General features: G+C 41.3%; 1 protein-coding gene across 1 annotated transcript in view; it reads right to left on the reverse strand.

Annotated features, from left to right (window-relative positions):
• The window catches only part of LOC104381715 (neural-cadherin), a 61,886-nt gene extending 57,748 nt beyond the window's left edge, over positions 1–4,138 (reverse strand). The window contains exon 1 of the mRNA XM_086620990.1: positions 3,106–4,138. Within this exon, the coding sequence (XP_086477116.1) occupies positions 3,106–4,138 (1,033 nt within the window). The remainder of the gene's footprint in view (positions 1–3,105) is intronic.
• Positions 4,139–15,394: the final 11,256 nt, after the last annotated feature.

Below are 15,394 nucleotides of genomic sequence, written 5' to 3' on the forward strand. Positions count from 1 at the left end.
CAGTCATCTTGCTACTACTTTGAGAACGCTCCATCAGCCAAAAAAGAAAAAAAAAAAAAAATCAGTTTTTCTTCTTGGAGATGCATTAGGACCACTTGTGCCACAGCACTTTTAAGCATTCTTTACTACTTTAGGTAATGAACATTACAAATGAATCACAATAAACTACACTGAAAAGATAAAGGACAAAGAGGGTAGACTTCATATGTTCAAGTATCTAAAAAACTTGTCTTATTCTTGACATTATTGCCCGAGTTGAAGAAGAGACTAATGCCAGAATTAACTACTGGTTAGTTTTCAATTCTCAGCTATCAGGCAGTAAGAATCAGGGGAGTAAAAAATGAAAAATCTATTAAAGGAGTTAATACAACTTGATATCACTGGAACATAAATCGACAATCTGATACCATAAGCTCTAATTCTAGAAAACCATAGCTGCAGGAATATTTATGGTTATGTTCAACATAAAATAAGCCAGCACAAATGTTAAAAGCAAAGCAAACAAACTGGAGAAAGAACCTGAATTTACACTTCTATTCACAACGAATTTCAGTGTAACCATGTCCACACTTGAATTCATCCTGAGAGCTAACTTCTGTAAACATTAGCTTTTTCCTAGAGCTTTTGCAATCTTCTGTATCTTCCTCATTTCAGACTAATTAAAACATCCAGTTCTGTTAGCCATTGATCTTCCTCTCCTATCCCACCCTTTTGGTTACCTTATCTCACATTTCTGAAGTTTGGATTGCGAGTAAGGAAACAGACATGGCAGGGGGGTTGGAACTAGATGATCTTTGAGGTCCCTTCCAACTCCAACCATTCTATGATTCTAAATCTGTTTCAAATACCTATGTACTTTAACTCCTATAAAATGAGAACATAAGCGTTTTGCAACTTAAGAGTTTTAAAGGTGTCATTATTAACCTTTATCTGATGAAAAAACTAATAAAGCTGTGTATTTGAATTTAAATTCCCTTAAACACAGAAACTTAAAATCACTAGCATCTAAAGGACGCAGTTTGCACTGTCCACAATTAATTGCCGTCTACCTCAACTCTGAGACTCAGAATCTAGTTCTATGTATTTCTTAGAGATTATTATCTTACTACTTCATACTACTAGCAGCAATGTATCAAGCTAGTGGAAAACACTCCAAACTATTTAGTAAACTACAAGATGGTGAAAAAAATCCCTGAAAATAAGTTAAAAGTTGGTTCGTATTTTTTAACTGGGTAAGCAAACATCACTTTGGAAATGAAATCTCTGGCATGAGAGTGACAAGCTTTGCTCCAGGCAGTCTCAGACTTCTGCATTCAGACTAGATAAGAGCAAACACAATCGCAAAGGTGAGACTGGCAGAGACCGGGGGCAAGGTTAGCTACCACTCTTCTAACATCTTCTTGATCCTGACAGAGGGAGCTGTGACACCAACAAAGGGCCAGAATTTGAGCTACATGACAGAGCGGGTCATGCCAGAAGCACATTCAGATTGACCCAATCGATTTTGTCACTGCCTCTGAGTAACGACATCCCCTTTGGCATGTAGTCTTGCTCAAGATCGAGTAGCGAAGACAGGACACAGAGAGCGTTTGTGTTCTGGAAATTGGTCTATCACCCTCCTGGTTAGCAGCCAAAGCTCCAGCTGGGACACAGTGCAAAGCCAGTACAAGTGATTGACATCAATACGCTGTGGCGACAGCCATGACAGAAACCAAGTGAGAACGAGAGAGAGATCTGAGAGTTGTTCCTCAGGTCCCGAGTGAATGAGTGGGAGATCCAGTCTGCTTCACAGGGGAAGCATCCATGTCACTGGAACTGTCAGCACGAGCAGACTCCCTGCAGGCATCCTCGGGGGTTTAACAGACATCAATGAACAAACCGCCCCTCATCCCTGCGGGCTGCCCCTCAGCCAGAAAACAGAAGAGATGAGGGAAAGGAATTGCGCGGGGAGATTTCACCTCTCCCGCCTGCGCTGCTCTGCGGCTGACAGGAGCTACGCTGAGCAGCTGCACTGCTGAGAAGTTGGTAGTTTTCACCAGCACTAGAAGTCAGGTAAGGCAAAACCCTTTCTAAACCTTGCCAAGACGAAATCGAGCCAATTCATTTCTGCTGCTACAATTTTCTCCAAAATACTCACATTCTAGATGATCTTCAGAACATGGTTACAATCGCAAGACGAAAATAACAAGAAACATGGTGAATATACACAGATATCCACCAGTCGGTGAATTAAAAATATGCTTAAACTAAGCTGTATTTTCAGAGGTGACAAATATTAACCCAGATGACAATTCAAAATTTAAAAAGAATTTTAAAAAGTAGTAGACCTAATCAGCCAGAGATAAATGACATGGGCTATTCCATTCAACTTGAGTAAGACCCCGCGGATGATGGCAATTTAAATCACAAACATGCTGTTTTAATGGTGCATGTTAAGACTCCTCAGATTTTTTAAAAAAGAGCAGTCACATAAACACAAAGGCACCGATCTTGCAAAAAATCACATCATGCATGCGAGTCAAACATGCTTAACTTTAGTAACGACTCAAAACTCAAAGACTTCAGCTGCATGTTTCAAGGTAAGCATTTACGGGAGCCGAGCTACGGGAAGCATTTTAATAGGAAATGCTGGTGTGTAAGAAGCATGTTACATCTAGCATGCTTTGTCTCGACAGGTATATAACGTAAGTAACACTCTTTGGCTACAGAACACATTTTCCATGCTGCTTATTAATGACTACGAATTCTAACAGGTGAAATAAATTCTGATAACCACCTCAGTGCTCCAAGCGTTTCACACAGCTGCACAGACCGTATTCATTAAAGCTGCTTGTCACGTACAGAGGTTTAATAATTTTCGGATTTAAAAGATCAAAACTACATTCCGCAATGGAACAGCACAGGACGCCTGACGCTAAACTATCGTTACGTGCTTCTTGTCACTCGAGGTCTTTTACTCCCTAAAAGAGGGACCCCCGTCCAAGTTGCCGACGGGACGAGACCGCTACTCTGCAGCGGACGCAACTCTGCCGGCCGCTGCAACCGCGGGGGCGAGCGCGGCAGGGGCGTGCGGCGGGCAGCGGGCGCTCTCCCGCCCGCACCTACCTCGGCGCTGCTGGACGCGGACGACGAGCTCCCAGGCGGCCGCCGCCTCCCTGTCCAGCGCCGCGGCCAGCGTCACCTCGCCGGTCTCCCGCTCCACGCGCACCGGCGACTCCTCGACGGGCGGCGACACCAGCTCGAAGCAGGCGGAGGCGAAGCGCGCCGGCGCCAGCGTCGCCAGGCGGGTACCCGGGCGGGCGTCCTCGGGCAGCGACAGCGCCAGGGGCGCGGCGGGGGGCGGCAGCACGGCCCGACGGCGGCGGCGGACGGCGGCGCGGGGCGGCGGCGGCAGCCGCTTGGGCTGCGGCAGCACTTCCAGCTCCAGCGGGTCGCTGAGCAGCGCCGGCCGCCCGCGGTCCCGCGCGTAGAGGCGCAGCGGGATGGGCGCGCGCAGGTGGAGCAGGGAGCGCACCAGCACGACGCGCCCGCTGCGCGGCACCACGAAGAAGTGGGCGCTGCGCGGGAGGGCGAAGTAGCGCAGCTCCGCGTTGGCGCCCGCGTCCGCGTCCTCGGCGCGCGCCTGCCACACCTGGGAGCGCAGCGCCAGCGTCTCCTCCACGCGGAGCCGCGTGGCGCCGCGGCGCGGGCCGCCCACGAAGCGCGGCGCGTTGTCGTTGTCGTCCAGCACGCGGACGGTGAGGGCGGCCAGCTCGGCGGGCGCGGCGCCGCGCGGCGCGCAGCGCGTGCAGCACAGCCCCAGGCGCAGCGAGTAGAGCGCGCGCGCCTCGCGGTCCAGCGGGCGGCGGGTGCGCAGCGCCACGCGCGCCGTGCGCGCGTGCAGCGACACCTGGAAGTGCGCGCGGCCCTCGCCCAGCAGCTGCAGGTGCCAGCGGCGCCCCTGCACCGTGGCGCACCAGGGCTCGCGCCCCAGCCGCGTCAGCGGGATGCTCAGCCCGCGCACGCGCGTGCCCGCCGGGCGGTTCTCCGCGACGTGGCCGCCGAACGAGGGGCTCCGGCGCGGAGCGGCGCGGCGGGCGGCCAGCGCGCAGCACAGCAGCAGGCAGCCGGCGACGCAGCGGGCTCCGCGGGGGCCCATGGCGGCGGCGGCTGCCGGGCGGGCGGACGGACGGGCTGCGCGCCGCTGCCCTGCCGCTCCCCGCCGCGGCCCCGGCGAGTGGGCGGGCGAGGAGGGGCCGCGGCCGCGGGGCAGGGCCGGGGGCGGGAGGCAGCGCCGCCGCCGTGCCCCGGCAGCTGCGCCGGGATCGGGGCAGTTCCCGCCTCTGCGCTGCCGTCGCCAGCGGGCAGCGGGGCGCGCTTCCCGAGTTCCTACAGAGTAACCCGTCCCGTGCGCCTGATGTAGCGTGTCCCCACCGGCTTACTGCCCACCGACCCCAATTACCCTTCTTACGGACGGGTCTCCCCCTTGCTTCACCTCCTCAAGCCCCCCGCCTTCCCCAGGAGCCACCTTCTTCGCCCGGGCATCAGGGCACAGGTGATGTCCTGCAGGCTGCCACACGTGCCGAACGGGCTCTTCCAGCATTCGCGCGTCTGCCTAAAATATTTTCGTGTTGATTTCTAGATAGCTAGGTATTATGAAATCCCAGATTTTCCCCCAGCTTGTACGCGAGCAATGTCACTGGCCTGAAGTTGTATCTTTAGTCGCAATTAATCGGCTCCCTAATACCTCCAGATTTGTAAAGGTAAAACAAAACTTTTAGGTGAAGTGTAGCTTAACTGGAGAATGTTTCTGGTAATGAACAAAAAGCAATAGAATCCAACATTTATTTAACTGTGTTGGATTTTTGGCGTGAGCAAACTGAAAAAAACAATAAAACTAAATATCACCATTAAAGTTAACTGACTACATAAATCAGGTGTTGCAGAAAAAGTTACTACATTAAGCAGTTCCTCTTCAAAACAGAATTGTGCTTTCGATAATAAAGTCGAACACAATATAAAACTGGTGTGAGCCATATTTATGTAGTACATAAATAACTTATTTAATCTTAAGAATCATTCTGAGATTGAAGACAAGAAAAAAAAGAGACTTTCTACTAGTCACACAACTCAAATTTAATGAGCCTGTTAATAATGCTTACTTTTCTTATAAAATAGACAGTGTATTTTTCTTATACTTCCCACCCAAGACTTTGGAAAGGTTTATAAACACAGTGTGGTACCTTTCTGATACCCTTTTTGAGGAATTGTTTGCCTTTATGGGGAAATGGGAGTTCAGGATCAAGTAGGAAGACTATAGGAGACTCAGAATGACAAGTCCAAGTTCTCTGCTGTTACCACAAGAGTGACCTTCTCCGTTTCATCCTGCAAGTAATTAAGGAGATACAAATCATCAGCTTCAAACATTAATATATTACCTCTATTTATGCCTTGTACTGTGTCCTCTTTCAATCAAGCAGCATGCTATTGCCAGCTGTGGAGTAGCTGCACTTGCCTGCCTTGCCTCCCCTTTCGCACCAACAGCCAGCAGCAATTTCCGACTGACAAATTTCTTCAGAGTCCAGGGCAGGATTACTCTTCTGTTCACCAACAGAATGGAACAGGCCCAAGGACTTCCAAAAATAAAACATCTGTCCCTAACACACATTGAAGCACAGAAGAGGGGGGGAAAAGGCTGAGGAAATGCCATCTGAGGTAGAACAGTGCTACTGATAAAGCTCTCGTGGCCCATCAGAATGGCAGGACCACTTACCTGACGCAGAAGAAATTCATCTGGAGTTCTAAACAGGAATTGTGTCTCCCATGCCTCAAAAGTGCCTGAGATTTCAAGCATTTTCAATTGCACTTTAGCATAAAACCCTCAGTGTAAGAAGTTGCTGTAACTGAATTCCCATGCAGGCATGCATGTCTTCATTAGGATGAAATACTAAATGCGTCGATCTTTCACTCATTTCTCTAACAGAATTTAATCTTCATTATAATTAGCAATAATAAAATAATTAATGTGCCTTCTTGTAAAAAATTGAAAATATTACAGTTGTACTAATGTGAAAAAGTTGAGATAACGCAAACTCTTAGGAAAAGTTTTCCTCACAGAGTTAAAATGGCCTTGAAATCTCTATATGAAAGCTCTCTCCTACATGGGATGCTATCTTCAGTGATTTATGGTGACTTTTTTTTTCTTATTAAAAAAAGAAAATTTGTGATGTCTACAGATTGTGTACAGAACAAAGAGCAATACAGATTGGTCACAAAGATTTTTATGGCTCTAAAATAAAAGAAACTTTTCCAACAGTTACCTAACTAATACAATACGATGAAAAATCCACAACTAGTAATTGATCAAAATTTGATCAAACCATTTTGTGGGACCATTTTAGTGAGTTCTGTTTTCTACATCCACTAGGGTTTCTCTCTGTAAAAAAACTGTGAAAATATACCAGGAACAGATCTACATTTTGAAAGGTCTTTCAATTCCGCATCAAAAATTCAACAGATACTTTAAGTAGTTTAGACAAACGTGATTCCAACTGACTTTAAAGATGAATCTCATTCATGCTTTCAAATGCAGAATTCAAACTACTTTATTTTAATCAGCACGCAGACAGAAAACTCAAAGATTGCCCAAGGCTTTTTAGGAAAACAGAGACTTTATACTGCTGTTTGTTGAAACAATAAAAGGTTGTTGATTTTTATAGTTCACTGTCCTATGGTAATTGTAGACAAATACTTGAGACTCTAATCCTATTACTACCTCTGCAAATTAGTGGGAATCTAAATCGGTGCCCTGGATACTCGTACAGTCAGAATCTTTCTGTATAAAAGCCCGACTCCAGAGGTCCCGACCGTACGGGTACTGGCTTTACAATACAAGCTCCTCAGCTCTTCTACTTCACAAGTTTATTGAGACAGCAGATCAAGAGGGTCCAATAAACTTCACACATTGTTTGCTTCCTTTTCCTGACTGTTTAACAGTGCTCTCCGAGGTTATATCAGGGTTCTCTGAATGTTCCAGACCATTCTCCCATTTATAGCAACTCCTATTTCTGCTAGCTCTAATTTGGGATTTGACAGTTAAGAAGCACCAGTTCTTGCACTGAAGCAAGAATTCTTTTCTTGCTCCTGCCTTGAATTACCTGCCTGCATCTTTTAATATAGCAATTCAAAGGCTCCTTCTTTTTTCTCTGTAAAAGACAGGACTTGCAGCTCTGAGGGTACATCTGCACACCTCGGAACAAGCCTCCTGACCAGGCCCACGGACAGTCTGTACAGATTGCTAGCTTGCAAGCCCGGAGTGCAAGGGAGGCATCTCTTCCAGAGATCTCACGTGACCAGAGATAACTGGAGGTCACACACAGCATCAAGCACAACCAACCTGCTGATTACTGAGGTTCACCTGGGTGAGCAGGTGATGGCCAGCCCAAGACAAAATCATAATCTCTGTCAAAAATGATTAGTTCATGTTTGAAAATGACTGAATTATAGTATTTGTAATTTATTGATTTATAGTATTAATGTAAATTTTTAAAGAAACATCATGCCAAGTATTTGTTGCAGAATTTGCATTTTACTAATTAGATTTCCTTTAAAATATGAACGGGAAACATTCTGAGGAAAATCTTGCCTTAACCTTACAGAACTGCACTGTAAATACTGAGGCAGGAGAGAAGGATGATGCTAATCATTCTTCCTGTTTTACATGTACCTTGTAGCCGAAGGGCAGGATGGCTTAGGGAAAAGTGGCACAATTTGCTTTGGATCAAAACACACGTATGCCTGAAGCAGTGAGTGCTCTTGACTGCCACATACTCAACAGCTGCCTTTCAAGGGGGAGAGCGTGGCTGGAAGTCCCCTAGGACCTTTCAATATAAATAACTATAAATATATATCAATAACAGAATTAATACACCCCTCTGGAGCAAGCTGGTACGTATGTCATGTGGTACACCTGACAGACATGACTCTCAAGCACTAGTTTAAACTTTCAGGAAGGTTCTGCCCTGCTGCATATCTAGACAAAGGAAGTTCGTTCCACACTATTTACTTCCCACTCACGATCCTGGAAGCATCTTGGCACCCAGCTCTGCAGGATCTGGCCCAAAGTGACAAGATAGTCCCTGTGCTATTTTAGATGGTTTGTACATTGTCACTTTTTATAACATCTGTAGCTCCATTTTCTGAAATGCAAGTATAAGTGACAATCCTTCCCTGTATAATTTTGCAAACTAAACCTAAATTATTCAGCAGTACAGCTGCTGTTGTCTAATCTTTCCTAGCTCTTTATGCAGCTTTCTCATGATACTTGGCAATTTTCTTGAAATCTAGCAGTCAAATGAGTGCAAGAAACACCTTCTGTCATGCTAAGAGCAGAACCCTTCCTCCAAAACTGAAACACTGATGACATTTTCAATATCTTTCAGTATTTTATAACAACTACTTCCCAGTTTATTGCAACCAGCTGAAAGACCCTTTCTGCTGTTAAGCATAGCATGTTATATACAAGTCCAAGCAGGTCAGAATAAATGTTTTAATTACAATAATCAATATAAATGGACATACTTCTTATCTAGTCAGGCACCTATTACATAACCTATAATAAAATTAAATGAGCTGTAGGCACATATAAAAAAAGTGAAATCTGAGGTGTGTTGAAATCAGAAAATACAATAACAACAAATCCTAACTGAATAACACTCTAATGGTATATTCTGTTTGCCCTGGCTGGTGCCTTACTACTTACCAAATTAATTACATTATTAATATTCTCAGTAAACAGCTTGAAAATCTTTACAGAAAGCTTTTCCTAAAAATCCTAAGTTTTCACAGGATAAAGTTTTTCTATTAATCAGAATTTTGACTTACATGACTGACACAGAGTAATTTCACTTTTTTTTAAATAATGACTTTTGTAAATGACTTCATGCTACTTTCTAAACATCAATTTTTCTCAGAACTATGCTTCATCCCTATAACCGCCTTAATAAAATGTCTCTGTGAGAAACAGACTGCTGGTTTTGCATTCAATACACAAAACATGATGCATGCATAGGCCTGGCACTAAATCTTAGTAAACCTTGCTTATAGTATTTTTCAATTATTTGTATACATGCAGTAAACAGAAAGAATCAATTCATTCTTGCTAGTATCTCCTATTTATAAGGATAATTCTCCAAAACTTCAATGTCTTTTCTTTTGGTCATCACATTTCTCTGTGTTTCAGAATCCCAAATCCTTTTCACCTCAGCAGAACTAATCAGAAGAACACAATTTACATTGTCAGAATTTGCAGATTTGGCAAAGAAAACGTGTCTGATCTAATTTTGCCCAGGTTCCAGCAGAAGCTGGGCAGGTTTCTGGTGAGCTTCTCTGCATCTTGCCTAAAGGGCTGCTGAGAAACCTGGTGGATCTTCCAGATTCTGCAGCTCTGGGAAGCACACCATACAGACTGCAGCCCTATGGCTTAGGATGTTAAGGTCTCCAGGGCCTGGAGCAGACAACTGCTACAAAATCCCACATCTGCCAAGGTCAGTAGCTCTGAAAGCCACAGACGGACTGACCTAGATCCAATGTAACAACACTCTTTCATAGAGATTTTATAAATTTGAGAGAGGTTCGCTCCTAAGTGGTAGGAAACAAATTTTTAAATATCACACATCAGCACAAGTACTTACAAGAGGATCAAGATAATGTTTGTTTAAATGACTATGAACATTGTGACAGTACCAAACACTGGTGTCTGTGCTCACTTGAGATGTCTTATACTGTACATCAGAATTAGCATGTGTGTCAGTCAAATCAACAATTATTGTAATAAATATTCAGGTTTAGTGAGTAATAAAGAATAATATACTACCTACAAAGATAGAAACTACCTTTAAAGTTTTAAAGTAATTAGTTCATCTTTGAAAATTAAAGCAGCTCTTGAGTGGCACAAAACTAAACTAGTATTTTAATATGGCTGACTTCCACTGCAAGCTCTTACATGTTAAAAATACTCAAGCATATTATTGCTGGCAATTTAGAAGCCAAAGCTCATGACTGCGATCAAAGTATAAGGAAAGTCTATACAAGGGAACACAGAGAAAATTTTCTTGCTGCTACAGCCCAAGGAATCAGTAAGGAATGGTGCCTCCAGGAAGGATTCATCATCTTCCTTTATGTTATACAAAGGTGCAGTGAAACAAGCTGAAGGCAGCAAGTCTACCTCTTATTTAATTCTATCATAAATAATTCTAGGTGAAGGACTGCTCAGGCAGCAGATCACCTGCTTTCCTAGTAACACAGTTTTAATATTGGATTTTGTCCCTGCTTCCACAACCCTTTCTTAGAACAGCTGCTGACTCACATGCGTGTGGAATATCTAAAATGCTGCAGGGGTCAGCTCAGATCTTCTCACCGTACCTTGACCTAAACAACAGTAAACAACAAAAGTGAAAAAGGAGCAAGCACTCCTTTTCATGCCAGTGTCTCCTTTCCTTTCCCAGCTCCAGTCTTGTGATCACCTTCCTCGGTAGCATTCTGTGCAATATGGCCTCTATTTACTCTTCTGTCTCTCTTTTCATCTCTATTTATGAAATAGCAGCCTAAAGGGGTTACAGTGGGTTAAAAATGTTTTTTAACTCGCATCTTCTATTCCATGGGCTCTTAATTAAATCAATAATTAGAACCAATATTGTTCCATACCATGTGAAGTAGATTCTCTCCCATAAGCTAGAGCAAAATATAGTAGTTGGAATGCAATAAATACTTCTCTTAATGATTAAAACAGAAAAAAAAAACAAATCTAGTGCACTTCTTGTACCTGTGTCATTTTCAAAAGTAAGTTAAAAAACAGCAACAGTTCATCTTTGTTACTAAAGAAGGCAGACACTCAATACACAGAAGAGAGCTGCTAGGTTAATGCATTTGATTTTTACATGGTAGTATCTTTTGATAGAGCAACACTTCAAATTTATCAAATTCAAAGGATATAAAGGGTTTGTTTGGGGTTGTTTTGGGTTTTTTTAAAAGCAAAAATTAATTTTGGTAGACAGCAAGGGTATATTATAACATATAAATTTAGTAAGAGTTTTAAACCTCCTGAATCAACACTTTTAGAAAAGTCAGAGAATGTAATTTTGTTGCATAAACCAATACTACCGGCAACTACAATAGCTTTACTTCAGCTTAAAGAGATGTTTCTAAATTGCCTACTCCCTGTTACTCATAGTTCAGTGACTCACCTGGGAGCTGTGGAACACGTTTCAGAACAAGCAATGTCCAGCTGCAAATACAGCTAATGAAGCAGCACGGTCCTGACCTTCTCTTACCCAAAGTGCTTAACCTGCTCCGCTAGGCTGAGTACAACGGTTCTAGACTGTTACTACAGTCGTTCCAGTCAAATTAATTCCTGGTTTGAATCTGAAATACGGTAAGAAAGCTCTTAAGAAGGGACAGTAAGGCAATATAATCAACATTTGTCATTATTCAAACCAATAAATAAATAAGTGCTTCACCTCGTAGAAATACAACAATATAGTAAATACTATTATAGGAGAATATGATGATATATTACAATTCCAAAAGAAAAACAGGAAGTTGTTTTAATCCATAGTCTGCCCCTCACTTCATATATGTGCTGATAATGCAGAGTTCATGTTTTATTGCCTTTGCTGTGCTCCAGCTCATTAAACACAGCTGCTTCATATGGGCACAAATACCTTACCCAGAAGGAGAACGAACAATCCAACGTACACGATTTTAGTAAAAAACTCAAAGGCATTCATGCTTTGATTCTTGATAAAGCAAAATAAAAAATACTTATTGCAGATGTTTAAAAAAATTAAGGCATCAGAGCATATAAAGCAATAAAAATCACATTAATGGCTTCAGCCAGGTTAAAGTAACTACAGGCACTCCTGTAGCAGAGCAAATCCATGAGGATTCCTAAAGGAGGAATTACATACATGTATATTAATTTCACTGGATTTTCCCATGGGCTGGAAGTCACACATGAACTCGAGTACTTTGCAGGTGTTGGACTTAAGCCCTGATTCAGTTCCTACTGGAATTTGTAAGACATTATTATCAACTCCACAGCTTCAATATCAGACTTTAAATACATCGATAGCATACGGAAACATTTGAGTGTGCTCCTCGGATTTGATGGCACTATATCCCTGCAAAACATTTGCTGCTTGTTCTTTGAAATAAAAGGCAATAAAAACATCTATCTACAAAAATGTAGTGAATAATATTTTTCCTTTTTTCACTCTTGTCTTTTACTATCCGAGATCTCCTCACATCTGACTCACGTGGTGACGCCATTCCATTTCCAAATCTGTTCTGTTCTACTTTATGTCGTGGCATGCAAACCTTTGTTAAACCCATGACCCAGACTGGGCACAATGTTTCTCAAGACTGGATTTGTTTATTTAGAGCCACTACTGAGGCACCCCTTCAGCCTGTTGCATTGCAAAGAATCCTTATTAGCCCTAGTGTGTTTGTTTGTAGAGTGATGGAAATTAAAGGGGAAACTTTCTGTGGCTTCAGTAAGCTTTGGAATAGGCACAATGTGATCATATTATGACTAATTAGATGGTTAAAATTCACTGTTAGTAATTTAAGATTATATATAATTTTCACTGTTAATGTAAGTTTTTCTTCATTTCTCTCACATCAAATTCTGAATTCAGTTGTGGGTTTTTTTTAAAATCATACTTTTTAAAAAGTGTCTTTGGTTTCTGCAAGGTAAAAAAATCTTGCAATGTTTGTTTTGAAGGCATTGCAATGTTTGCTAATTTTCTTTTAAATTATAATAGCAATGTTTATGTGATCAATTTTAACTAAAATTTTAATTTAGCCCAGAGATGACTAAGCAAGGATTTCATGAAGCAAGGAATTCCAGTATATCTTCCAATCAGAAATACTAGACATAGAGTTTGCAGAGTGTTGTCACAGTTGTAGATTTTTTTAAATAATTATTTAGAATTGCTTGAGGAAGGAGATGTTTTGTTCATTAGGTTATTCATACATTGCCATTCTTCTGCTATAATACGATGTCATTTTAAGGAGGATTATGAGGTCAAGGTAAGCGTGACTGAATGAGACACACTATTTATAGGGATTAAAATCTTGCGGAAAAAAAATCAGAAACATTTCTTGAGCCCTCTAGTGTTTGAAATTAAGTCTCAAAGGGCTTAGGAAGGAACCTGCTTATCAAAATTAATATGCTTAAGATTTTTTTTTAGATATCTCAAATAGTACTGATAACTTTCCCTGTCACTCTACTGAATTACTAATGTGCATATGGTACACTATTACTTGCAACCCAACTGATACTGAGCACCTTTCACAGCTGACAAATACATTCTTAAAGAATACAGAGTATTCTCCTTCAAATTATTATTTTTCTCCAGTCATAACAAAAATGTTATTAATTTAGTGCCGGAGTGAACTATTTTTCATCCATTTAAAAAAATAAATTCTGCTAGAAGATTTTAGGAAGCAATTTTTAGATTAGTTTCACTAAATTACATAGGTATAATGAAAAAAGAATTAATCACAGTCACAGACAGACTAACAAAATGTTTCCTTTAGGAAGCTGTCCTCTTTCCTAAAACATTAGCCTGGATATTACATGCATGATCAGAACCTGAATTTTCAAATGGAGTAGATCATGAAGTGGATCACACATACATCTCATAAACATAAAACCTTAACCAGTGAATGTAACAAAAATGGACATACACTCAAGTATCACCATTTCCAGTTTCCCAATCTTAAAAAAAAAAACCCAACATGTTACTACTTTTATAAAGAGTCTCAGTTCACACATCAGTGGTCCTCTTCCTTCATGCTTATTCTTTCCATTTTCTGCCCTGTATCTTGTCTGTAATCTGTACCTGATTGTTATTTAGGAAGGTTTGATTCGACTGATAATGGGAAGAATTAACACTATTAGTATTTCAGCATATGTAAGATGCTGAATTTCTAGAACAATGTACATCATGTTAATAAGCAGCTTGAGATGGATGGGTATCTTAAAAGATGCTACAAAAATACTGGAACTGTTACCACGTCAGTTCTGTTTAAATCAAACTTGTCTTTCAATGACACGAATTTTAAATCCCATTGAACTTGCTGAGACTCTTATCTGTGAAATTTGACCTGATGTCCCAGGTAGGACAAAATCGTAGCCACACAATGCTGTAGAAAACCGAACTACCACAACGGAATCCTGTTCTTTGCCTTTCAATACTCCACTGGCCAAGCAACAAAGCCTTGGTTTTCAACCAGCATGTAACTCAGGGGCATTCAGTAGTCCAGTTTGCACTGGAAAATTATGTCTGTTGAAGTACCTCAAAACAAGATATAACAAAATAAGGCTTTTAAAATATATTTTTAAATTATACACTATATATTTTAAAATATGTTTATATTGTATAGAGAGATTAGTTAGCAATACATAGCATTTTCTATTCTACATACATTTGTTATGTAATGTAGTTAACATAAGTATAAAGTATTTATATTACATATGATATATAATATATACTAATTGCAGTCTAAGAGATGCACAGTTATCAGAAAAGAAGTTTAAAAAAATAGAAAAAAAGTCTTAGAAAGCATTTATTTTCTGTTTACCATTCTTCATCAATGTAAATGACACATAGGGCTCTGTGGACGTATCAAATGCATATAAAACTTTCAGGAATCCACTATTTCTGCATCACAATTATAAAGCAACTCAACCAGTACTGAAAAACGTGTATCTATTATTTTATGTTTTCACATTAAGAGTGGTCCAGTTTGCAGAGGTAATGGTATACATCTCTAAGCAGATGCAAAAGAAACTAGGCAGCTGACTAGCCAAAAACGAAACAGAACCTGAAGCACTGTGCTACATGCCTCCAGATTTTTTTAATGAACCTCTTTTTTTTTTTTTTTGCTTCCTCTTTTGTAATTCAGGATAACTACAATAATACCTTCTCAAAACACAAAAACTCATCAGCTGCAGCTCACTGCTAATAAACTCATTTAAAACAACTTATTAAGACATAATCTTTAAGTGGGTGAGCAAACAATATGCAATCAAACACGCAACACAAATATCTATAAAGCTAGATGAAGTATTAGGATTACTGCAGCTTTCTCTGACTGAAGCAAAGCATATGGTGGTATAATGGAGCATGAATTTACAGCAGGAGAGATGTACGATATAGATTAAAGCTTCATCTGTGAGAACATACTGCACAGAAAAAAGAAAAAAAAAAAAAAACCGCACTCAACAATTTTTGTGTTTTCTGGTTTACGGCATGATGAGCAACAAATACTCTTTTGTAGAACTAGGGCTCCCTCTGCTGCTAACATGGGAGTAAAACCCCAAGCCTTCCTTGAAATCCACTAAAAACGT

This window comes from Tauraco erythrolophus, chromosome 15 (genome assembly GCF_009769465.1).
Source record: "Tauraco erythrolophus isolate bTauEry1 chromosome 15, bTauEry1.pri, whole genome shotgun sequence".
NCBI lineage: Eukaryota > Metazoa > Chordata > Aves > Musophagiformes > Musophagidae > Tauraco > Tauraco erythrolophus.